We start from the raw sequence: 26,094 nt of genomic DNA, 5'->3' as shown, positions 1-26,094 counted from the left end.
GTATTCAATCTGATTTATTCATAGCAGCAGTTAGGGAAATAGAATTGCTTAAATTACCCATGTATCTGATCAATAAATTTGGACTAACTGAATCTGTTGTGGTCAGTTGCAGGAATGAGTCCTTACTTCCAACCTTTCTATCAACCCAATGAGTGTGGAAAGGCTCTTTGTGTGAGGCCAGATGTGATGGAACTCGATGAGCTGTATGAATTCCCTGAATATTCCCGGGATCCTACAATGTACTTAGCATTGCGAAATCTGATATTGGCTCTTTGGAGCATTAATTGCAAAGTAAGCCTTGTGTTGATAACATTGTTAGATTTCATTTTGCACCAACTGACCCCTTCATTTCATTTTTTTCTCTCTGCTTTTCTCACTCAATCCCTTATTTCTTGATGTTACCCATATGTTCTGAGGTATGGTCCCTTATATAAGTTTGATTTTACACAAGGTTGTTCTGTATACGAGTCTTAGAACCATTGAATATGAGGCACATTATCTTCCAGTCATATTGTATGTTATTTGTACTTGTAACAGAAAAGGATTGTTCCCATTTGCAACACTCGGAGATGTTATTTTGTGCCTTTATTTCACACCCACTTCATTTGATATATGAGGATTATAAGGCTAATTGTTACCCTCTGATTCTGACTAGTGATGCAGATGGCTGCTTGCATATAAGACTTTCTAGAATAAAAACAGATGACATTACTAATGCACAAGGCAAATAAACTGTAATTAACTCAACTTGTTATGTTGACTGGTTTAAGATGGCATTGGTGAGGCACAGTGCTGACTTGCTGGTAGCAGGCAAAACAATTAGCTACTTTATTAATCAAATCTTTTTTGAAAATTATTGCAATCGATAGCTTGTAACTTCACTTTTGGAGTTGAGCTGTTAAATCACCTGTACAACTTGGTATTTTTGCAGTGTGAACTGAAGTCTAGAAGGTGCAGGACAGTTGTGGCAGTGGGGTTGGGGCGTGGGCCTGAGAACTGAGAATGGTACAAAGTATGGCCATTGCTGGAGCGGACTTCAGACATTTCAGACAGCAGTGCCGAGGTGAGGCTGAATTGAGGTGGGTGGGGCTCAGGCTCAAGAGCATAAGAAAGCTGTAGGGCCTGGGTCCAAAAGTGAGGAACAACCCAAGGTTTGGCCAGTATAAGCACCAGGCCAGATTGAAAAGGTCAGGGTGTTGGGGGTGGAGAAGAGGCAGGGACAAATGTTCAGTTTGCTGCTTGGCAAAGTTTACTCGTCTCTGTGCTGAACTGAGGCTTACAACTATGGGCTCCTGGTCTGGCTGCAGTGATAACTAGCTTCATGGCTGTGGACTCACTTTCATGAACTTCAGTTCTGAATGTTATTTTCTTTCTTTTCATTGCTTGCCTCATTTATTTTCTTTTTCTGCACTTTAGGTGTATGACTGTCTTTTTTAATGTGTTCTATTGGGTTTCTTTGTTTTGTGGCTGTCTTTAAGGACAAGTACATAGTATGCATATACTATACATACATGCACATGTGTGACCGGTTGGTATTTTCTCAGAATATTAGTGTGTATTTGTGTACAGTTTACATCATGTGTTTCAAAGTAAATATGCAAGCCTAAAAGAACACTGCATCTGACGTTCTTTTTTTTTGTTCTTTAGTTAATGTTAAGTTGTGTGATTAGAACAGAGGAAATAGGTTCTGTAGCTGGTAGATTCACTCAACATATGATTTATATTTAAGAGTGTCTTTGAAGGCATCAGAACCACCGCAGAACAATCTTCAATTTGTTGTTACAATACTGTTTTTATAAATTGCAAACATTTTTGTGTGTTTTCACAGTCTGCGTTTGTTCTCTCAGCTTGATATCAGAAATGTGAGAAATGGTTAATAATGACATGTAGCGTGGTTAATACATATTTGGAAACAGTTGGAATTGAATAAATTTGTTTGCTCTTGGTCCCCACTTGATTGTTAACCGAGAAGGTTACTCTACCGGTAACTGAGGATTTCTTGTGTTGATAGTAATCAGCAATCCTGTTAATGCAGATTAATGAAGACAATGATGCTGTGCTCTGTTTTGGTGATAGACTAAACAGCAAAGTTGAACCTTTTTTTCATTCTTTTTAAAATTGGTACTTCATTGTCTTAAAAAGCAAATGCTGATGTTATAAATAAATTAAACAGAAACTACTAACAGAGTCATTAACCTGAAGTGTTAACTCTTTTTCTCTGTGCAGACACGGCTCAACTTCAGGCATGTTTTCTAGCATTTCTGTGTTTTTATTTTGCCAGATAATCTACCTGCAGCATTAACTCTTTTCCACTGTCCACAGATGCTACTTGATAATCTAAGTATTTCCCGAGTATTTCCAGCTTTCTTTTTTATCTCAAATTTCTGCATCACACAGTTTCACATGTATTTTTTGTTCTCGAACTGCTCTCATCCTTCTTCCTTTATTCATACAACCTCAGGCAGATCAGGTATAAGGAACGTATTCATTTTCCTCTTGTAGGTGGCACCTACACAACATTAGGCTCCATCCTATCGCACTTTCTCTATCCTTTGTTCTCTATATGCACTTTCCCACCAATGTTTAAGCTCTGGTGAACCTGAAGCATTAACTCTTGTTTCTCTCTCTACAGACATTACCTGCCTGCCCATCCCCCTAGCCTTTTCTGTGTTTATACTCCATTGAGTTATTCAGCAAGAATATCCAGCATTCACTAACTAATGATGATCATCATTTTGCCACTTGTTTTTATTTCCCCCAATTTTCTTAACCAAATGATATCCATTGAGGTGGTGGTGTGGGTTTGATTTTATTGAGCCTCTTTTTTTAGAACACATCTCATTGTTAATTATGTCCCTTAAAATTGAAGAGTAGTGCTCCTTGTATGTCTAAGTTACAGATTTGTCTTAAATATGATTGTGTTATCATGTTCCCTTTGGTGTCAGATCTATTCTTTGCATATTAGCTGTCTAAGTATATAAAATGATTTTGGGATACCTTTTATGATTACCAGTCAATGATTATGGAAATAATTGTACTAATTGTACATTAGTTTAACCTTTACTGCAGCACTTGTAAATTGCTTATTTATATTTCGTAGTGAAAGCTTTACGAGATTAATAAAGCTATATTGAAGTTTACAACTGTTATGAATGATACATGCTTAATGAGAAGTTGAGAAGTAAGCACTAATATGAAAGGATCCAGATAAATGGCTAGAAACTGGAATTCAAAAGAGCTGTTAATGAAACAATTTGAGCGATAGATTGAGTGACTTACTCCAGCTGTTTAATCATGTTGCAATATTATTTCCTTTCCTTTTGCCTTTCATTTGCAGGAGGTTCTCACCCCTCAGAAATGTGCAAACCACGTAGTTGTTCGAGGACTTGTTCGTATTCGCTGTGTAGTAGAAGTGGAGAAGATTTTACACTTTGTTACAAGAAAGGGCTTAGTTAATACTGGGGTCCTGACAATTAGTCCTGACCATCCGCTCCTGCCCAGCTGTTATCATAAGGTTAGACTGTTTATTTCTTTTCTTTGGTCTTCATATAGGTTTTTTTAAAAACTTAAGCTTAGGGATTTTAGGAAAATAGTTGTATTCTGAGTTGATCTTTTTTATTACTGATGAAAACAAAGGTCAAATACCATTCAAAGAATTATTTGCTGTTTAGAGTTATGGTTTACTCTGGATGCGATCTTACTGAGAGAATATGTTCAATTTGACTTTAGGTATTCAAAATTAGCAAAGAATAAACAGCTGATTGTCAGTTAAGATCTTTATGTTTTTCTTTTCTGCAGAAAAATGTTATTGTTGTTGGTGCTGGTGCTGCAGGCTTAGCAGCTGCACGGCAGCTACAGAATTTTGGAATTAAGGTAAGACAGCTTTTTAAAATTTCACCTAGATTTTGAGCACGAACACCTTATTCTACTGACTGATATAATCATATTAATGAAATAGACCTAATTTGTGTTAATTAAACTAGGTAGTGTTGAAAAGAAAATCAGTGCATGTGAAATCTTGTTGTTGCCTGCCTCAGAGGTCTGGCTTAAGTCCCTTTTTTATCTCTGAAATTTTCGTTGGTTCTGTAGCATTCTTTGATAATATTTCTCTTGCTCCTGCATGTTTGCCATTTCTGAATTTAATTGCTGCATCTTTAGTGCTGCTTTCATCTTGCAACATCCTAAGTTTTGGAATTGCATCCCTTAACGCAGTCCACCTTCCTCCTTTAAATAGTTGTCGATCTTCACTGAAATATAGTTGAGTGAAATTTGATGCTGAGAGCAAAACCAATTAAGCATGAAGTGACAACACAAGACTTCATCCACACAAAGAACAAAAACAGCATGGAGCAGGCATAACTAAATAGTCTCACAGTTACTAAATAAAATTCTGCAATCCTGCCAGTTTTGGTCGCCAGTGGTTTTGGATGCTGCACTGAGGATGAAAATTGAAATTGTTTCAAAAAGCAAGCTATTTTCTATTGCCTTCACCTAGAATTATTGCATTGATGATCTATTGCAGCCAACTTGTGAAAACTACCATTGCAGAAGCCAATCCTCAGCCAGTTCAATTTGTTTATAAATCACCTGAGAGCAATGGATACAGAAAAAAACTACGGGACTATACAAAATCTGCTGAACTATATCTTGAAAATAGACACTTCAAAGCAAGCATGTTGCTTTCAGTAGTTAGCACACATGTCCCATATTGCAGATTCGTCAGTTTGGAACCTCATTTCTACACAAACTTAACACTTTTCCTGACATCCACTTTGAACTCTTCAGTGCATCTCAATTGGTCCTGTGGTTTGACTGGAATAGTGAGGGATATGCTGAATAAAGCATGAATGCCCAGTATTGAACTTCCAGATTTGTCTGTCTTTCCTTTTTAACATGATGATAATGCTTGTTGCGTAATGTAGTGTAACCCCCTGGCTCGCCTCAGGCTCGCTCAGCTCGTTCTCGTCTAGGGGGAGCAGCCTTCGGCCCCGCCAAACTGGGTAATCAGCTGGTGTGGATGCTGTGTGATGTCCCTGCCTCGCCCAAAAACAGACAGTACACCATAAGCGATTAAATGAGTACAATTTATAAAGGTTACTATAACTAAGTGATTAATAACGATACAGTATATATGAAGAGAAAATTAAAGAAAAGGCGCCAAACTTATCAAAGTCCAAACCACTTCGTGCACAACCGTTGGAGCTCAATTACTGAAGTCTTCTGGCCACCATTCGATCCCCTCCGAACTCCTCGACTCGCAGCTCAGGACCCTCCGAACTCCTCGACTCTCCAAACAGCTCAGGACCCTCCGAGTGGTCAACCAAGCACATCTAGCTTCATCCCCCCCCCCCCCTCGGAGAATCTCCCGGCCTCGGACCCTCCTTTGGGGTCCGATCCTCACCCAGCTTAGAGCATTGCGTCCTCTCTCTCGACCCCCTCACGCCGATCTGCCCAAAAGCCCGTCAACAAAAGCTTACAGACTCAGAAGAAAGAACATTAATCCCCATTTGGTTTACAAAGGAATACCATTCTCGTTATCAGTAAATTAGCATTCCTGCTAGTTAACAAAAAGAAGAAACCCTCTTTACAGTAGGATGTTTGCCTTATGCAGATAACTTTATATCCACAAAGGCTGAGATGCCTGTTCCTTTTGGTACTGTCCTTGTTGGTTCACAACCATCTGCCACAGTCTCAGTTTGGTTGTTACATGCTTTATAACTTCATCTGGTTGGTCGATACCTTTAGCAATTAATCTTCACATCTCCATCCAAAATGCTGTACTTACCTCTTTTTTCATTTGACAATTAAGGATAAATTAGTGTGTGGTAATCAACTGTTTCATGTGATGTTTTTGGACTTAATTGAGATTCTGTTTCATTCCCAGGGATGCTTTGTTCTGACTTTATGCCAAGTTACCTCACTCTGGTATTTCTGTTGGGGTGGGTTATAACCAGGGACTGTCATGTTGTCTGGAAGATATGACTCTATGAGTGTGGTTGGCAGAATAATGATTAGCTAGTCTTTCAAACTAGATACAAGTTTCCATATCTTAGTAAGATTTACCAAGCTAAAAGTTGTTGTCATGTCTGAGTAGAATCCTAGAGTACTACAGCATAAAGCAGACCAGTTGGCCCATCAGTTCCATGCCAAATCATTATCTTAGTGCCCTTGATCCACACCTGGATCATGGCCCTCCCTATCCCTCTCCACCCATGTCCTTATCCAAATTTCTCTTAAATGTTGAAATTAAACCCATATCCAGCACTTTTGCTGACAGTCATTTCCACAATTGCATCATCCTCTGAAGAAGTTGCCCCTAGGTTTCCCTTAAATATTTTGCCTTTCACCCTTAACCTATGACTAATTCTAGTCCTGCCCAACCTCAAAGGAAAAAGCCTGCTTGCATTTACTCTGTCCATACCACTTAAAATTTGTTGTCTTCTCCCCTTATTTTCCTACACTCCAGGGAAGGAGGTCCTAACTTATTCAACCTTTCTCTATAACTCAGGTCCTTAAGTCCAGCAACATCCTTGTAAATTTTCAATCTTATTGATAGATTGATGACCAAGACTGCACAAGATACACCAAATTAGGCCTCACCAATCTGAACTCAATACTTTGATTTATGAAGGCTAATGTGCCAAAAATTCTGTTTAAGACCCTATCTACTTGTGTTGTCTCTTTCAAGGAATTATAAATCTGTATTCCCAGATCCATTTGTTCTACAGTACTTCACAGTGCCTTGCTGTTCACTGTGCAAGTCCTATTCTGATTTGACCTTCCAAAGTGCAACATCTCACGTTTGTCTGCGTTAAATTCCATTGGCCATTTTTCAGTCCATTTTTCCAACTGATTCAGATCCTGCTGCAAGCTTTGATAGCCTCTACGCTGTCCACTACATCCCCAGTTTTAGTGTCATTTGCAAATTTGCTGATCTAGTTTACCAAATTATCATCCACATCATTGATGTAGATGACGAATAACAATGGACCCAGCATCATTTCCTCTGGCAGGCCACTAGCCACAGGCCTCCAGTCAGAGAGGCAGCCATCTACTACCACTTGCTGGCTTCTCTATATAAAGCGATGTCAAATACATTTTACTACTGAATGCCAAGTGAGTAAACTTGAACTAGGTACTGCTCATCTTAGAACAGGATCTAATTGACCAATTTGATTCTATTGCTTGCGTACCAGGTTGAGCCAGGATCATCAGCTAAATTTGAGATCTTAGGACTCCAGCACTAGGCTGTAGCCACAAGGCTTGGAAATTGGAAGGGTGATTGGACCATAGGGGACTGGGTGCATTAAATGGCTGGACACATGTGAGATGAAGGATAGGGCTCTAGATGGTAGTAGGTAGACTTGAAATAGGGAAAGGGTGGAGAATAATACCTGCAAGAGAGTTCAGAGAACCCTGAGCCTGGCAAAGACTGCGTTAAACTGTTGCAGCAAGGTCGGGTTGTAGTGATCAGGGCTACATGGCAGACTTGAAACAACTGGGGTACTAGCAACTGATGGAAAACTATGTCTATTACTGTATTATTAGGATTTACCAGTTACTTGACAGCATTTTACAAAAGTTTCTAAAATGGTCAGTGTACATTTGTTCAGACTATGTTTTGGGAATTTCTGAAAGATTGCTTTCTCACCTATTAAGGAAGAATCATAACTAAACAAACAAAAGGGAAGGATGCATCTTTTTCTTTCCATCTGTGGCAACAATAGTGGCTCTATATAGCGTAAGTTCATGAAAAATAGGGAAATATTTGCTTGTTGCTAAGAACTCCCAAAGCCTTCCTGTAAGGTAAAGTAATAGATGTTAATAATTTGAAATAGAAACATAAGATATTTGAAATAGTCAGCAGGTCAGGCAGCTTTATGGAGAGAGAAACAGGAGAGAATGTTTCAGATCTATTATTCATAATAATTATTTTCCACTGTAACTAAAGAACTGAGATGCACTACCACTCAGCAGATACTTTGGTGGACAAAAGGTGCCAAATGCTATTATTTGATTGTAAGCCTTTTCTCTTTAGGAGTCATAAACAAAAACTTCTGATTAAAACTATGCGAACACGAGGAAATCTGCAGATGCTGGAAATTCAAGCAACACACACAAAATGCTGATGGAATGCAGCAGGCCAGGATGAAGGATCTTGGCTTGAAACATCGACAGCGCTTCTCCCTATAGATGCTGCCTGGCCTGCTGCATTCCATCAGCATTTTCTGTGTGTTTGTTGATTAAAACAATGAATGGGAACTCAAACTAATTTTCTTCTGCAATATTAGTGCAGCTTAATCATTTATTACTGAGTGAGAGACAGTTGCTGGTAATGGCTTCAAACCCAGAACTTTGGGGATGCATGTAGGTCTGTGACTCATACTTTATCCTCATGAAATATTCTCTTGGCAAAAAAGGTGTATTTCTGCACTACTTTTTTCAAAAGATGTATTGTGGTGGTTACGTTGCTAACTTTGCTGTATTTCTGAGGCTGGATATTGAAACTAATATCACTTTGTCTTATCATTGCTTTCAAATTTCTTTTTAACACCTAGCCTTAGAAATGTTGCAAAGGCGTCAGCCTTGATTATTAAGCCAGTTATGTAGAAATTTCATTGTCAAGTTTGGTAGCTACCTGGGAGAAAATATTTTACAAGAGTTAATTCCTTTTAACAATTGTTTCAGTAAAGGTGTTTTTCTGTTTCTTGAAATATTGTTTAGTGATTGGGTACTAAAATCATAGCAGACTGCGGAGAATAAGATGCATGACATTTTTACGGTCATCTACTTTTGAATAACTTTTGCTCAGTCTGCATTCATTTTATAGTTGCTAAGTTGAGTTGATTAGCCAGCTAATAATTAGAGTTAAGAGATCTTGAATGAAATTTTCAGACTTCTGACAAATGACCACTAGTATTTGGTATTTGAAAATATCAAGTGGTCAATGATCTTTCATTTCTTTAATATGTATTTTTCCTCCTTTCTTTTCACTTTACTTCAGGTGATGGTGCTTGAAGCCAGAGATCGGATTGGTGGACGTGTGTGGGATGACCGTTCTCTTGGTGTGACAGTGGGAAAAGGAGCACAAATTGTTAATGGCTGCATTAACAATCCCATCGCACTAATGTGTGAGCAAGTGGGTTTCTAACTTACAGCATATTGAGTCTGCATTTATTTATGTGCGAAATGTATACAATTTCAAAATTTTTTTATCATTACAACAAGCCTTCACTTTGTTAATATAAAGTGAAGGTTTATTGTAATAAGATACAATTCTTGATTTCCTTTACTGTTAACCTTTCCCTACCATTATATTGGTTTTTAGTAGTTGTTAATGTACTTTATTTATTTTGAAATGTAGTTTTAACAATTTTTGTTACAGAAATTTTGTCACCCAGAGCATGCCCCTTTCTGACTGTTACCATCAGGTGGGAGATACAGAAGCCTCAAGGCACACATTCAGTGATTCAGGAACAGCTTCTTCCCCACTGCCATCCATTTCCTAAATGGACTTTGAAGCTTTGGACACTACCTCACTTTTTTAAAATATACAGTATTTCTGTTTTTGCACATTTTTAAATAATCTATTCAATATATGTAATTAAATTCCTTTATTTATTATTATTTTTTCTCTCTCTGCTAGATTATGTACTGCATTGAACTGCTGCTGCCAAGTTAACAAATTTCATGTCACATGCCGGTGATAATAAACTTGATTCTGAGAATGGTACCTCATTCTGCCCTTTCTGAAAGAAACTAATCAACTGTGTGCTAGTTTAGTTTTTTTTTACTACTTGTAAGTTAACAGTCAAACAAGAGACCTTATTTTAACCCCTTCCCCTCCTTTACCTTTCCCCTCCAAAGTTGTGATGTTGGCTGTTTTGAGGAGGTAGTATAGTTTCATTTCTTCTTTTCCTCCTCTTCTCCTGTACTCCCCTGCCTTTCACCTCCTGCTCCTCTCCCCACCATGCCCTGCGCTCCCCCACCAATCTGTGTTATCTTGTCATTGATCCATGGGCAGACAGAGAAACTGTGTGCAATTGCTTATGTTGGCAAAGCAGTTTGCAATAGCAATGAATTGCATTATTGCCTATAAAAGTTATTTAATGCTGTTATATTGTTGTAGATGACTGCTACATCATTTATCATGTGAGCAGAAATATTAATTATTGGATTGCAAAATAAAGCAATTCTGCATAAATATTGTTCCGTTCTTTTGAAATTATTTTTATGCAGCTTGGAAGCAAGATGCACAAACTGGGAGATAGATGTGACCTGATAGAAGAAGGTGGAAATGTGGTTGACCCGTCCATTGACAAGTCCATTGACTTTCATTTCAATGCCATGCTGGATGTTGTGGCAGAGTGGAGGAAGGACAAGAAGCAATTTCAGGATGTTCCGCTTGGAGGTGGGTTACATCATGTAGGATTTCCTTTTATGTTACTTGCATTGAAAGAATTTATTGATACTGGCTTTTGGAAGGACTACCGAAAAGATAAGTAGGAATGCCTTTATGCCATGCTGTTTGCATTAACGTCATCTATAAACTAAATTCACATAACCACTTAATAAGTTTGACAAATTTTAGCTTGTACTGTAAAGGATGAAAAATGGAGAAGCCCAGAAAATAATAACTACAAGAGCTCATGAAGTGAAATAATATGCCTTCATTTTTTGTTGCTGGCATTTGTATTTCAGCCCTTAGTTGCATATATTTACATAAAATTATTCTCCATACTTCTGGAAAGCTGAACATTTTTCACTCGCATACCTGAGAACTTGGCCTATTCAGCTGTTCCATCCTGTCTTTCATTAAAGATGGAATTCTTTCTCACTGGCTTCATAACCCAAATGCAAAATCATGTAGATACTAAAAACTTAAAACAAGTTATTTCTAACATTTTCTGCCGACATGGTTAAGATCACTTTATTTTGCAGAAACACAGAAATAGTTGTTTTCTCAAGATTTTTGCAATGAAAATAAAATTACTCAAGCTTTTGCATGTGCATAATAAGTATATTCTTCAGAACAACAGATTAGGAGGGTAGGGAACATACCCTCCTCTTGTATTTATTGAATATTTGCCATTGAAATCCTATATCTGTGCTGATTTCTTGACCTCTGTCTTCCAGAATATAAATTCTTGTGACAGGCCTTGTTAAGGTAACCACATTCTGTATCTCCTGCCACTAATAGTGCTGTATCATTTTAATTATGTTAAGGTGTCTGCATATTAGGAGGATGATTATTGCTTTCTGAAATAGAGGCTTAAAAAATGGGTAATATCTCCATCAGTGTCTTTTTTGTGAAACACAAGCGACACCTGCCCCAACAATGAATGTTTGTACCGACATATTTTCCCTTCTCTCCTGTCAAAACAGGAAACTTGATTGACTGAAACATTGTCTGAGCACTTGCTTCTTTTTTCACTCAACACATCATTGGTCCAATGATAATGCTTAGGTTCAATCATTCAAAACATTGGTATGAATTCCTGGTCAGTTGTTGCCAAGCATAAGTGGTTGATGTTTTTAAGTCATATGCTCCAAGCTGAATGGAAAGTTTTGAGCTTCCTTGTTTTCAGACTTCGGGGGTAAAAAGAAACAAGTATTTCTTTGGTTGTCAGTGGACTGCCCTGGTCTCTGGAAATGGCTTATTTCTTTATTCCATATTAGCCTCTTCAAAGATTAAGAGATATGTTGTGACTAACGGCAAGTTTTCTGCATGCAGAAAAGATTGAGGAGATCTACAAAACTTTCAGTCAGGAATCTGGTGTTCAGTTCAGTGAATTAGAAGCCAAAGTGCTACAGTTTCATCTTGGCAATCTTGAATATGCCTGTGGGAGTAATTTGCAACAGGTAAGAAACTAACTATTACAAATATTCAAAATATTGTGAAAATATGATTTGTATTAGATAATATTGATCTTAGTGAAAATATTGCTTTGTTATGTGACATGAAAACTGATATCAATATCATGTTGCCTTTGAACCTGGAAGATTAATTTGTGCTAACTAGGTATTAGGAGAATTGTTAGATTGACCAGCAAACAAGTTGTATGCATGTGGTGTTAGTATTTGCAGTGATAATTGAAAATATTGATATATTTAGGAGGAAGGAATGTTAATCCTGAGAGCAAGTGGATAATTCTTGAGAATATTGGAATTATGGAGAGTTGGATCTACTTTGGTAATGGTGGCTGGTTTGCTTAAATCTTATTTGCACTATTGAATGTGACACATAAATAATATATTTATAGTGATAATAAAATATTTGTCCATTGACAGTAGTTGGAAAAGAGGAGCAGAAGCATTAAGCCTAGAAAAGGTTGAAGTTTTTTTGGTATTGGACAAGACTAAATCTGGTAACATTTGGAATTACAGAACTGTATACCGCACTCAGCTGCAGGCTACGTCTCCCTTCTATAATTTCAGTTACCGGCACTGTGCCAGGAGATAATTTGTTCATCAAGATGTATAAAAAAGCTGGATGAACTCAGCAGTCGGGCAGCATCCGTTGAAAGGAGCAGTCAACATTTCGGGCCAAGACCCTTTGTCAGGACTAAAGAAAGAGGGGGCAGGGTCCCGATAAAGAAGGTGGGGGGAGGGTGGAACGTGCCAGGTGAAAAACCAATGAGAGGAAAGATCAAGGGGTGGGGGAGGGGAAGCAGGGAAGGGGATAGGCTGGAGAGGTGAAGAAGGAATCTAAGGGGAAAGCACTATGGGTAATAGAAGAAGGCAGAATCATGAGAGAGGTGATAGGCAGCTAGAAGAGGAGACAGAGTGAAAGTGGGATGGGGGAAGGGAGAGGGAGGGAATTACCGGAAGTTGGAGAATTCCATGTTCATACCAAGGGGCTGGAGACTACCCAGATGGTATATGAGGTGTTGTTCCTCCATCCGAAATTTGGCCTCATCATGACAGTAGAGGAGGCCATGTATGGACATATCCGAATGGGAATGTGAGGGAGAGTTGAAGTGAGTGGCAGCCAGGAGATCCTGTCTGTTGTGGCAGACAGAGCGTAGGTGAAGCGGTCCCCCAATCTGCGTCGGGTCTCACCGATGTAGAGTAGGCCACACCGGGAGCACTGGATGCAATAGATTACCCCAACAGACTCACAAGTGAAGTGTTGCCTCACCTGGAACGACTGTTTGGGGCCCTGAATGGTGGTAAGAGAGGAGATGTAGGGACAGGTGTAGTACTTACACTTGCAGGGATAAGTGGCTGGTGGGAGATCTGTGGGGAGGGAACAATCCCTGCGAACAGAGGGGTAGAGAGGGAAAAATGTCCTTGGTGGTGGGGTCCTGTTGAAGGTGGTGGAAGTTACGGAGGATAATATGCTGGATCCGGAGGCTGCTGGAGTGATAGGTGAGGACAAGGGGAACACGGTCCCCGTTGTGGTAAAGGGAGGATGGGGTGAGGGCCGAAGTGCGGGAAATGGAGGAGATGCGGGTGAGGGCATCATCGATGATGGATTTGGGATGTCCTGGAACGGAAAGCCTCATCCTTGGAGCAGATGTGGCAGAGACGGAGGAACTGGGAATAGGGAATAGAGTTTTTGCATTTGGCAGGGTGGGGAGAGGTATAATCAAGGTAGTTATGGGAGTCAGTGGGTTTATAGAAGATGTCAGTCTATCTCCAGAGATGGAGACCGAGAGATCGAGAAAGGGGAGAGAAATGTCCGAGATGGACCAAGTGAGTTTGAGGGTTGGGTGAAAGTTAGACGCAAAGTCAATGAAATTGACGAGCTCAGCATGGGTGCAGGAAGCAGCACCAATGTAGTCATCAATGTATCGAAGGAAAAGTTGGGGAGCAGTCCCAGTATAGATTTGGAGCATAGACTGTTCCACATAACCCACGAAGAGGCAGGCATAGCTAGGGCCCATGCGAATGCCCATAGCTACACCCTTGGTCTGGAGAAAGTGGGAAGAGCCGAAAGAGAAGTTATTAAGTGTGAGTACCATTTCCGCCAACCTGAGGAGTGTGGTGGTGTTGGGGAACTGATGAGGTCTATTGTCCAGAAAGTAGCGGAGGGCTTTGAGGCCTTCTTGATGGGGAATTGAAGTGTATAAGGATTGGACATCCATGGTGAAAATGAAGCAGTTGGGACCAGGGAAGTTATTGAAGAGGTGGAGGGCATGGGATGTATCCCGGATTTGTTCATTATTTGGAGCAGAGTTTCATGTCTTTGGCTGAATAAATATAATAGAAAAAGATATGAGATTCATACAAACAGGCTTTTCATCCTGCTGGGTTAGTTGCTTGGAGCAGTTATCAGTTTGCAGGAAGACTTCATTAAGTTACAAGCCGTCTTTTAAGGTTTCTGTGACGTGTATTTTTGAAGACCTTAATGCAGTTTAATTGATCATGACACTCTTTGCATTGAGGATTAAGCAGGGAGAGAGTTGAGATTATTTGCTTACCTGTCAAAGGTTAGAAGGCATTGATACTAGAGCTACATTATCACTTTCATTAAGATGCAGTTAGATGTGCTACTACCTTTCTACTTATAATTATTTTTATTTTGTACTGCAGGTGTCTGCTCGTTCCTGGGACCACAATGAGTTTTTTGCCCAATTTGCAGGTGATCATACACTCTTCACATCAGGTTACTCATCTGTCATCAATAAACTAGGTGATGGTCTGGATATACGACTCGATATGCCAGTAAGTTTAGGATCATATATAGCAGTATTTAATAAATTGAGCCAGAAATATCTAAAGCAATATATTGCAGAGATGCTAATAACACATTATTATATGCTAAAGGCATGATTGCTTAATCATCTCTGGAGTAGGTTTCATCAGATTTGTACCTTCTTGCATTAAAGCATAAGAAAATAATTTTATTAGTATTCATAAAAATGAGTAATTTTTAAATGCTAATGGCTGATCTCTGGAACTTGAGTGAGTAAAATGTCCAATTTCATCCTTTGAAATTTTACTTTGGATCCTCTTTATTTTGTGATTAATAAGTTTCTGTAAGTTTTTGTAATATTTCAATATAGTAAGTTGCTTCAATTGAAAAAGCATGGTTCAATTGAATTGGTGTCTTTACTTTGAATAAAAAATGTTATTTTTCCCTTTTTTTTTGTCAAATTTTCCCAGAAAGTTTGGCCATCAAAGATAATGCAACCAGCTGTAATGGCCAGAATTATCCACTTTAAAATAAGGATGTATTTTTTCAATTCACCTGTCCTTTTAATGAGAAGGAAGATTTAAACAGCTTCATGATTTTAATGCTGCCAAAAATGACAAATTTGCTGATGATACCAAGATTGGAGGTGTAGTGGACAGTGAGGAAGGTTTTCAAAGCTTGCAGAGGAATTTGGACCAGTTGAAGGAATGGGCTGAAAAACGGCAGATGGAGTTTAATGCGGACAAATATGAGGTATTGCACTTTGGAAGGTCAAACCAAAGGTAGAACATACAAGGTAAATGGTAGGACACTGAGGAGTGCAGTAGAACAGAGGGATCTGGGAGTACAGATACATAATTCTCTAAAAGTGGTGTCACAGGTAGATAGGGTTGTAAAGAGAGCTTTTGGTACATTGGCCTTTATAAATCAAAGTATTGAGTATAAGAGTTGGAATGTAATGGTGAGGTTGTATAAGACATTGATGAGACCGAATTTGGAGTATTGTGTGCAGTTTTGGTCACCTAATTACAGGAAGGATATTAATAAGGTTGCAAGTGCAGAGAAGGTTTACAAGGATGTTGCCAGGACTTGAGAGACTGAGTTACAGAGAAAGATTGAATAGGTTAGGACTTTATTCCCTGGAGTGTAGGAGAATGAGGGGTAATTTGATAGAGGTGTATAAAATTATGATGGGTATAGATAGAGTGAATGCAAGCAGGCTTTTTCCACTGAGGCCAGGGGAGAGAAAAAACCTGAGGTCATGGGTTAAGGGTGAAAGGGAAAAAGTTTAAAGGGAACATGGGGGGGGGGACTTCTTCATGCAGAGAGTGGTGGGAGTGTGGAATGAGCTGCCAGATGAAGTGGTGAATGCGGGCTCACTTTTGACATTTAAGAAAAACTTGGATGAGAGGGGTTTGGAGGGATATGGCCCAGGTGCAGGTCAGTGGGACTATGCAGAAAAATGATTTGGCACAACCAAGAAGGGCCAAAAGGCCTGTTTCTGTGCTGTAATGTTCTATGGTTCTACATGTAATTTGATTGCCTTTGAGGGAATAAAAGCAACAGCATTGAAAGAACTGAGCTGCTAACTAGTTTAGGGGCGAGTAATGCAATACATGATAAATTTAAATTATTTTGTTACTTTTTAATTCATATTTTTGCTTTGAAATTTTAAGATCAAGGTTGATTCAAATTATCTTTCAGTTCAAGTGAAGCAAATAAATACTTAAGTCAATTATAAAAGTTTGTTAATAATGTTATCTTCATCGCTTCTCGGCCTTTTGGCTAAGATCAAGTGTAATAATGTTATCTTCACAGGTAGTGTCCATTAACTATTCAGGTGATGATATTTGTATTGGAACAGCTAATGGAACATTATGGACAACGCAGAAGGTAAACTTCCCAGCATATTATATAATGAAATTCCGTGCAGGCATTAATATATCTACAGAAATGTTTATTAATTATAGTAAAGAAACTGAACAATGAATAATCGGAGGGTATAAAATTACAGTAGTCCATTTATGTTATTTTACCAAGTTAGAGTCAAATAAATAATCATCCTAACTTGTATCCTTGGAAATGAATCATTAAGGTGGTATGATATTGTGTAATGATGCCATTCCAGAAGACCAAGATGCGTTTTGACACCCTTCCAGTGGTACCTTTCTGAGCTACTTGAGGAATCTAGCCAGGCTCTGATGCAAGTGTCTCTTAAATTCCTCTATTAAATTGTTTTGTGATTGTATTGCATTATGTTTGGTTTCCTCAGAAGTGGAAAGACATCACCTTGACAAAGCTGTAAAGATCTCTCTGAGTGTAAGGAAATAACTCCAGCCAGATCAGTTTTTGATTTTGTTCATGGTTGAAAAAGGAATGGTAAATCTTTCAGTCTGTTAGAATGTTTTAAATGCTTAAGTGGCATATTGTGTCCCAAACAATTCATTGATATTTGTTGGTTGGTCTTTTGCAGGTTTTAGTTACTGTTCCTTTAACATTACTTCAGAAAAACACTATTCAATTTTATCCACACCTGCCTGAAAGGAAAATTAAAGCAATCAACAGTTTAGGACAAGGGGTAATTGAAAAGGTAATTAAGTCTGATTAAATCTGGTATTATTGGAAAGTTAACAAGATTCCTTTTGTGAAGATAAACTAATGGGAAAAATATTGACATTTAATTGAGTGTTTTCATTCAGTCACTTAAAAACTCAAATTACTGTTTAATCAAAATTAGTTCAAATAAGAAATGCCTGATGAAAGTGTGAACTTGGAATTAATTACAAGCTCCTGTTTTTGTTAATTGTGGAGGTATGATTTTTGAATGGCTTTACTGTTAATAGGTAATTAGACACTACATCGTTATATTGAAATTATCAATCTATTCCTTTTGGAACACTTGTCTTGCTGTTTTGCATGGCTGACAATGAAGCTCCGAGTGGCTTGGCTTGTGCTTTTAAGTTGTCAATTGAGCTGTTTCAATTTCATGTTATTTTTCTGAGAAAGTGGGGAAACTGATTGTAATATTGATGGTGAGAGAAAGTCCATGGGGTTTGAGCCATAGTTGAATAATAGCTCTGCATCCAACCATGTAATCTGGGTGGTTATTGCAGCCTGAAGGGTTATGGACTGAGAGCTGAGAGTGTTCACTACCCTCCAGTTTAATGGCAGTTCAAATGTGGCTAACAGTGATACAAATATTTCATCCCGGGCTCCTGCAGTTTCTTCTGTAGCCTCCACTGTTATCTTGGACCTTTTTAAGACATCCATCACCTGCTGTAATGCTGATTAGCTTTACAGTCAAGTAAGTTACAAGACTTCTTCATTTACTTTCTAGATCTGAAGACTTCATGGTAAAAACATGAATGTTTTTTTATTAAGAACCTTGCCTATCTCCTGTAGTTCCACACAAAGATGTTTCCTTTGGTCTTCATGGACCCTATTTTTCTTTCTGTCTGTCCCTCCTCCCCCCCCCCCAAATATACTTTTTTGGGATTACAGTCACTGCAATCTGCAGACTGTAATTTCTCACTGGGAGGTGTGCTTTTGAACCACCTGTACGATCTGGTGTTCTTGTGGTATCCTTAAATATTCAGTAAACTGGACTTTTGAGAATGCAGGTATGGCTGCAGTGGTCATTGCTGGAGTGGACGTTGGCTGGATTGAATCTTTGGGCCAGTTTGAAGTGGTAGGGCCCAAGATGGGAGAAGTTAACAAGCTAATGTTTGGCCGATTAAAGCACCAAACCAGATTAAGAAGATTAAGGTATTGAGGCCGAGGGTGGAAAGCAAACCAGTTCAGCTCACAACTTCATACTCGCCTCAGTGCTGAACTAACACTGTAGCTGCAGCCTGTAGCCATCGGGCTTCTGGACTGGATGCAGCACTGAACTGGCTCCATGGCTATGAATTTGTTTTCAGAGACTTTGCAGTTCATGTTCTGTGGATTGTTTGTTTTTTTTTGTACTATTTGTTCTTTATAGTACGTTGGAACAATGACTGTTTTTGTGGTGTGGGGCTTTTCGTGAATTCTATAGTGTTTCTTTATTTTGTGGCTGCCTGCAAGAAGACGAATCTTAATGTTGTATATGGTATACATACTTGGATAATAAACATACTTCGACTTTGATGTGCCTAGTACCCATTTAGAACTTAAACTTGTAGACTGGTTCTATCCCTTTCCTTAAATACTTAAAAAAAAGTTATAGGTAAGGGTTTCAAAGTGGTGCCCCATTGTCACCTCAGTCACTTGCTCTATTATCCAAGAGTAGGTCAAGCTTTGACTTCTCTCAAGTAGGGTTCTTTATATTTGGCCCAAAAGAATTTCCTGAATGTACTTAACAAACCTCACCCCATTTAAGCCTTTAATTATATGGCAGTCCCAGCCTCAACTATCACCACCCTATTATTTTATCAGCTCTCCATAATCTACTTTTACATTTGCTCTTCTAATTCCCATTGACTGTTTGAGGACTAGTAGTACAATCCCAATAATGTGACCATCCCCTTCTTATTTCTCAGCCCCACCCATAAAGCCTCACTGGATGATCCTTCAGTAATTTCATCTCTTGACTACTACTGCTGCAGCATTCCCTTTAGTCAAAAATGGATTCCCTTCCCACCTGTCTTTTCTCTGCCCCTAGTACCTCTAACCCACAGTGTTATGTTGCCAGTCTTGTCCCTCCCTTAACCATATTTCCATAATGTCCCACTCCCATGTAGCTATCCAAGCACCAGGTTCATCCCTCTTGTCTGCCAGACCTCTTGCAATGAAATAAATACAAAATAATCTAATAATCTTTGCTCAGTCCCTGCCATTCTCCTGCTTGTCATGGCTATTCAACTTGCTGTAACTGACCTCTGTATCACTTTTCAGCCTGTTATTTGCTTCAGTAATGATTGGGATACCATCCCTCTGCCACTCTACTTTAAACTCACCCTAGTAGCACTAGCAAATCTGTCTGCCAGGATATTGGTCCCGCTCCAGTTCAGATATAACCCATCCTGCTTGTACTTCTGCCCCAGAAGATCACAGTGGTCCAAAAATCTGAATCCCTGCCACACATTAATTTGCTATATCCTTTATTCCAGTATTGTTACCCTTATTTGCACATAGAAATGGAAGTTATCCAGAGATTCATTCCTACCCTCGAGGACCTGCTATTTAACTTCTTCCCTGGCTCCCTATATTCACACCACAGGACCTCAATCCTCTCTCTACTGATATCATTTGCACCAACATGCACAAAAATTTCTGGTTGCTCTCCCTGCTCCCTGAGAATATTCTGCAGCAGTTTAGAGACATCCTGTACCTTGGTACCAGGGAAGCAACACACCATTCCAAAGCTTCTTTTGTTGCTCCACAATTTCCTTTCCATCCCTTAACTATCAAAACCCTGATCATAGGAGTCCTGTCTGCACCCTTCTTTCATGAATCCCAGAGAATGTCTTGGTGCCACAGACCTGGCTTCTGCTCTCCTCTCCTGAATAGTTATTCTCCCTCCCTGCTCTCCCCAAGTAATATCCAAAATTGTATATTCAACCATTGACTGCTCTGGGGGTACTTATTTTCCTTTTATTGGCTGTTGTATCTTATAATTAGCCAATCAGAAATGTCTTTCTGAAAAACTCTTCTGAACAATCAAAAAGTGTCCTTTTTAAGCTTCCACCTGCTGCTCACTTCCTGGCTCTCAGAACCTCAGTTAACGTGAAGGATGTTCAATAACAGAAGTAAAGAACGTTCTGAGTATTGTAAAGGAATAGCTTCAAGTCATCAGCATGAGAACCATTGATACAGGAAAGAGAAGGATGTTACATTGAGAATTTCAAGAAGTGAGGAAGTAAACACAAAGAACATTCCAAATGATATAGGAAATGGGAGCAGGAGTAGGCCATCTGGCCCGTCGAGCCTGCTCCGCCATTCAATAAGATATTGGCTGATCTGACCATGGACTCATCTCCACCTACTTGGTTTTTTCCCATATTCCTTAATTTCCTTACTATGCAAATATTTGTCTTAAATAAATTTACTGAGGAAGCCTCCACTGCTTCATTGAGCAGAGAATTCTGCAGATTCACCACTCTCCGGGAAAAGCAGTTCCTCCTCACCTCTGTCCTGAATTTACTACCCCAGATCTTGAGGTTACGTCCCCTAGTTCCAGTCCCACCTACTAGTGGAAATTACTTTCCTGCCTCTATCTGATCTATCCTTTTCATAATTTTATGTTTCTATAACATCTCTCATCCTTCTGAATTCCAGGGAGTATAGTCCCAGGTGACTCAATCTCTCCTTATAGTCTAACCCACTCACCTCTGGAATCAAGCTGGTGAACCTCCTCTGCACCAGCCCCAAAGCCAGTATATCCTTCCTCGAGTAGGGAGACCAGAAGTGCACGCAGTACTCCAGGTGCAGCTTCACCTGTATACTATACAGTTGCAGTATAACCTCCCTGCTCTTAATTTCAGTCCCTCTAACAATGAAGGCCAGCATTCCATTTGCCGCCTTGATAGCCTGCTGCACCTGCAAACCAACCTTTTGCGATTCCTGCACTAGCACTTCCAAGCCCTTCTGCACAGCAGTGTGCTGCAATCTTTTACCATTTAAATAATAATCTGACCTTCCAAAGTGGTTGACCTTGCATTTACCAAGATTGTACTCTATCTGCCAGACCCTTGCCCACTCACTTAACCTATCTATGTCTCTCAGCAGGCTCTCCATATCCTCTACACAGTTTGCTTTATCACTCAATTTAGTGTCATCAGCAAACTTGGATGCACTATACTTGATTCCCTCTTTCAGATCATTAATGTATATCATTAACAGTTGTGGGCCCAGCACCGACCCCTGCAGCACACCGCTCACCACTGATTGCTAACCAGAGAAACATGCATGTATCCCTACTCTCTGCTTTCTATTGGTTAACCAATCCTCTATCCATGCTAATACATCACCCCCAACTCTATGCATCCTTTATTTTATGGATAAATCTTTTATGTGTCACCTTATCGAACTCCTTCTGGAAATCCAAATAAATAATGTCTATCTGTTCCCCTTTATCCACTGCACTTGTTTTATCCTCAAAGAACTCCAGTAAATTTGTCAAATGAGACTTGCCTTTACTGAATCCATGCTGCGTCTGCATGATGGATCCATTTCTTTCCAGATGCCTTGCTATTTCTTCTTTAATGATGGCTTCAAGCATTTTCCCAACTACAGATGTTAAACAATCTGGCCTATAGTTACCGGTCTTTTGTGTACATCTTTTTTTGAACAGTAACGTGACATTTGCCCACTACCAAACTGCCGGGATTTGCCCAGAATCCAGAGAATTTTGCTAAATTATCACCAAAGCCTCAACTATAACCTCTGCCATTCTTTCAGTACCCTGGGATGCATTCCATCAGTACCAGGGGACTTGTCTATCTTAAGATCCACAAGTTTGCTCAGCACTACCTCTTTAGTGATGGCTATTGTATCAAGGTCCTCTCCTCCCATCACATCTGTATCATCTCTCTTCACCATGTTAGACGTGTCCTCCACCGTAAAGACCAACACAAAATAGTCATTTAAAGCCTTGGCCATTTCCTCATTACCTAATATCAATTCCCCTTTTCGTCCTCCAAGGGACCTGCATTCACTTTGGCCACTTTTTTTTATATAATTATAAAAAATTACTATCTATTTTTATATTTTGTGCTAGTTTATTTTCATAATCTATCTTCCCTTTCTTTATTGCCTGCTTAGTGATTTTTTGTTGCTTTTTAAAAATTTCCCAATCTTCCAGTTTCCCACTACTTTGTACGCACGAGCTTTTAGTTTGATGCCTTCTTTTATTTCCTTAGTTATCCATGGCTGGCTGTCCCCACCCTTACTGTCCTTGTTTTTAACTGGAATATACTTTTGTTGAGTACTGTGAAAAATGTCTTTGAAATTCTTCCACTGTTCCACCATATAGCCTGTGTACCCAGTCTACCCTATCAAACTCCTCTCTTCCGTTGTAACCTCCCTTGTTTAGGCATAATACACTGGATTTAGATAAAACTATTGCACCCGCCATTTGTATGAGCAGTTCAATCATAGTGTGATCACTCTTTCCAAGAAGATCCCTAACTACAGTATTGGTAGTTTTACCTGTCTCATTGCACAGGACCTGCTCCAAGATAGCATGTTCCCTTGTGGATTCTGTAACATACTGTTCAAGAAAGTTATCACGTATGCATTCTTTGAAGTCCTCCTCAAGGTTGCCTCGACAAACTCGATTCGCCTAATGTCTGTGCAAATTAAAGTCCCCCATGATAACTGCTGTTCCATTCTTACATTCCTCTGATATTTCTCGTTTTATTCCCTGTGCCACTGTAATGTTACTATTTAGTGGCCAATAGACAAATCCCATCAGTGATTCCCCCCTCCCCCAATCTCTACTCAGATGGATTCAACATTCTGCTCCTTAGATCTTGTATCTTCTCTCACTATCACCCTGATTTCATCCCTAATTAAGAGCGCTACCCCACCTTCCTGCCTATCCTGTATTACCTGATATCCCTGGATATTTAATTCCCAATCCTCTCCACCCTGCAACCATGTTTCTGTAATGGCCACTAAATCATACCCCTTTATATTGATTTGTGCCACAAGTTCACTACAGGCATTCAGATTAAGTGCTCTTACACTCATTGTGCATTTAAAATCTAGTTCTTTTCGTCTCTTACGCGCTTGACTTTTCAGCACTCCATTCTTACTTCTCTCTTTTTTAACTTTTGGTTTTACTTTATCTCTATCCACACTGTTCACTTTTACTTTATTCATACTTCTCCAATCTATTGAACCCACTCCCCTGCTGTTTAGTTTAAAGCCCTATCCACAACCCTAGTTATGCGATTTGCCACGATCCAGGTCCCATCATGGTTCAGGTGGAGCCTGTCCCAGTGGAACAGTTCTCTGCCTCCCCAGTCCTAGAACCATGAATTCATGAATTCAAATCTACTTCTCCCACAGCAATCCTGTAACATCTTGATTACATTGTGCCATAGGTTAATGAGTAAAAGAATAGTATGATAAACTTCCCCAAAGGAATCTGATTTAAGACTCTTGTTCCTCTTGGCCATGATCTAGTTAGTGTAACAGAGGCAGGAAGCTGTACATCAAGAAGTAATTCAAACCTGAGATCCAAACATCTTTGCATACTAAGGGAGTGGAAGGAAATAACAATCGGGTGGGTAGGTAATCATGATCTTACTAACAGAATGAGTTCAAGTGCTTGTGTAGCACAGTCTTGTTTTAATTATGTTTTCATGAGAAAGTGAACTAAAGAGGGCTTTAGCAACACACACAAAATGCTGGTGGAATGCAGCAGGCCAGCAACATCTATAGGAAGAAGTACAGTCTCGGGCCGAGACCCTTCATCAGGACTAACTGAAAGAAAAGATAGTAAGAGATATGAAAGTGGGGCGGGGGAGATCCGAAATAATAGGAGAAGACAGGAGGGGAGGGATAAAGCTAAGAGCTGGAAAGTTGATTGGCAAAAGGGATACACAGCTGGAGAAGGGAAAGAGTGCTGAAAGTAGTTATGAGGGGATGCGAAGCAGAACAGGGTATTAGAGGAAATGTGGTGCAGAGAAAACTATTGAAATTATCCTCTTTGGAGTGAAGGAATAGTTGAGGAAATAGGAAAGGAATAAAATGGGTATATTGGAGTCAGTCTGTGATGGATCTGGACCATGGAAGTAAATGCATGTAGCACAATAAGCATGTTGGCAGAAGTTTGCAAGTACCTGTTGCCTAACCAGATGAACAGATGGGTTAAAGAAAGGGAGAATCACCATCTTGATGGTGAAAAGATTATAAAATGTGACAATTTTGTCATAGATTTGAAAAGAATGCAATGAGATGTTTTTGTATTCTCATCAGCCCACATTCCAATACAATGATTGAATGAAGGCATGCAGAATTGTGTACTTTTACACAATATTCAATTTAGATTTTGTTTCTAAATACATTTGATTGCTGAATATTTTGTTGAAAGTTGTCATTCCTAAAAGTGTGTTAATATTATTTTGAAAATATCTAATCCTCTAATTGGGCATTTTTGACCATTTAGATTGCCTTGCAGTTTCCATATAAATTCTGGGAGAACAAAATACAGGGAGCAGACTTCTTTGGTCACGTTCCTCCCAGTCCTGACAAACGTGGACTCTTTGGTGTATTTTATGATATGGATCCACAAGTAAGTGAATTAGTTGCTTTCAGTGCTTAATTGTGTTTAATGTTTTAAAAAGAAAATTTTAAAAATCATGCATTAATAATGCGTATAATAAGAGAAAGAAAAGGAAACATAAATTGTAACCTTTTGAAAGTACATTCCAATAACTAAATCTGATGTAATTTACCCACCAAACATAATTAGTGGACAAAATAATTTTGTAGAAATGTTAATATAGATGGTGTAATATAACTAAGTCCTAAGTGAATTGATGCTGTTTATCTTATTGATGTACTTGGAGCTGGTGGTAACAGTCTAGTAGCTGGTGTACACAGAAATATTTCATTTATATTCATTTTGGTACAGGGAAGGATATAATTCATAAGAATGTATAAAAATTAATAATTGTTACATGAGTCATAATAACATCTGTTAATGCTATTATTTTGTGATACATTATCTGCAATTGATTCAAAATTTATCCCCGTATCTTCCCACCAAGTGATTGACTGAGATTTGTAACAAAGAATTCTCAGCCCCAGTGACCTAGGTTCAATCCTGAAATTTGTTCACAATATTGAGTGTAAGTGCTTGGCTGAGGAACCAGTGGTACAGAGCTACCATCCACAGGATCATGACTGAACGCCTCTTAGGTCAGAATACTGCCTAATCACATTCTTCCATTGTTATGACCATGTGTTTCCTCCAGGTTCTCTGGTTTTCCAAAAATGTGTGGTCTGGTAGATTAATTGGCCACTGATTTTTTTTTCCTTGCTGTGTAGTGTAGAATCTGGCAGATTGGTAAGAATGCAAGGAGAATAAAATGAACTTAGTCGGATTGGTGTATGATGGTTGATGCAGGCTTGTGGGCCAAAGTGGCTGTTTCCTGTCTACAAGGCTACTGATGGAGAGGTCTCTGTTTACATTTCTATTTCACTCAAGCCTCCTCCACTTTTTTTTTAATCAAGATCAAGGAAGCTTGCAAAAATATTCCAAATCCTCCAGACAGCTTTAACCAAGGGTTATTTTTCTGTAAAGCCTTTTGTACTTTTCACTAGTGAGGTATTGCAGTCTGGTCAACATGGCAGAGAACTTTTACCTTGATTTCTAGACATTTGGCTTATAACCCAGATGTTAAGTGAGTTTTAGATCAGTCTCACCAATTATTCTGGTCTTATTAGGGGTTTCATGTTTATGCTACATGCAAATAACATGTTGAAATACCCATTCAATGTTAAGCATCAGTCCAAAATAA

General features: G+C 39.1%; 1 protein-coding gene across 4 annotated transcripts in view; it reads left to right on the top strand.

The window, feature by feature from the left end:
• The window catches only part of LOC132378520 (lysine-specific histone demethylase 2), a 75,650-nt gene that overhangs the window by 31,686 nt on the left and 17,870 nt on the right, over positions 1–26,094 (top strand). For 3 of the 4 annotated variants that reach the window (XM_059945475.1, XM_059945477.1, XM_059945478.1), the window contains exons 9-18: positions 107–291; positions 3,338–3,514; positions 3,799–3,873; positions 9,005–9,139; positions 10,240–10,411; positions 11,735–11,862; positions 14,539–14,670; positions 16,460–16,534; positions 17,115–17,231; positions 24,738–24,863. In XM_059945475.1, coding sequence (XP_059801458.1) covers positions 107–291; positions 3,338–3,514; positions 3,799–3,873; positions 9,005–9,139; positions 10,240–10,411; positions 11,735–11,862; positions 14,539–14,670; positions 16,460–16,534; positions 17,115–17,231; positions 24,738–24,863 — 1,322 coding nt within the window. The remainder of the gene's footprint in view (positions 1–106; positions 292–3,337; positions 3,515–3,798; positions 3,874–9,004; positions 9,140–10,239; positions 10,412–11,734; positions 11,863–14,538; positions 14,671–16,459; positions 16,535–17,114; positions 17,232–24,737; positions 24,864–26,094) is intronic. The other variant, XM_059945476.1, reaches the window with a different exon arrangement.

This window comes from Hypanus sabinus, chromosome 20, assembly GCF_030144855.1.
Source record: "Hypanus sabinus isolate sHypSab1 chromosome 20, sHypSab1.hap1, whole genome shotgun sequence".
Taxonomy (NCBI): Eukaryota; Metazoa; Chordata; class Chondrichthyes; order Myliobatiformes; family Dasyatidae; genus Hypanus; species Hypanus sabinus.
Note: the sequence above shows the minus strand (reverse complement) of the source record. Positions and strands in the feature narration are given on the sequence as shown.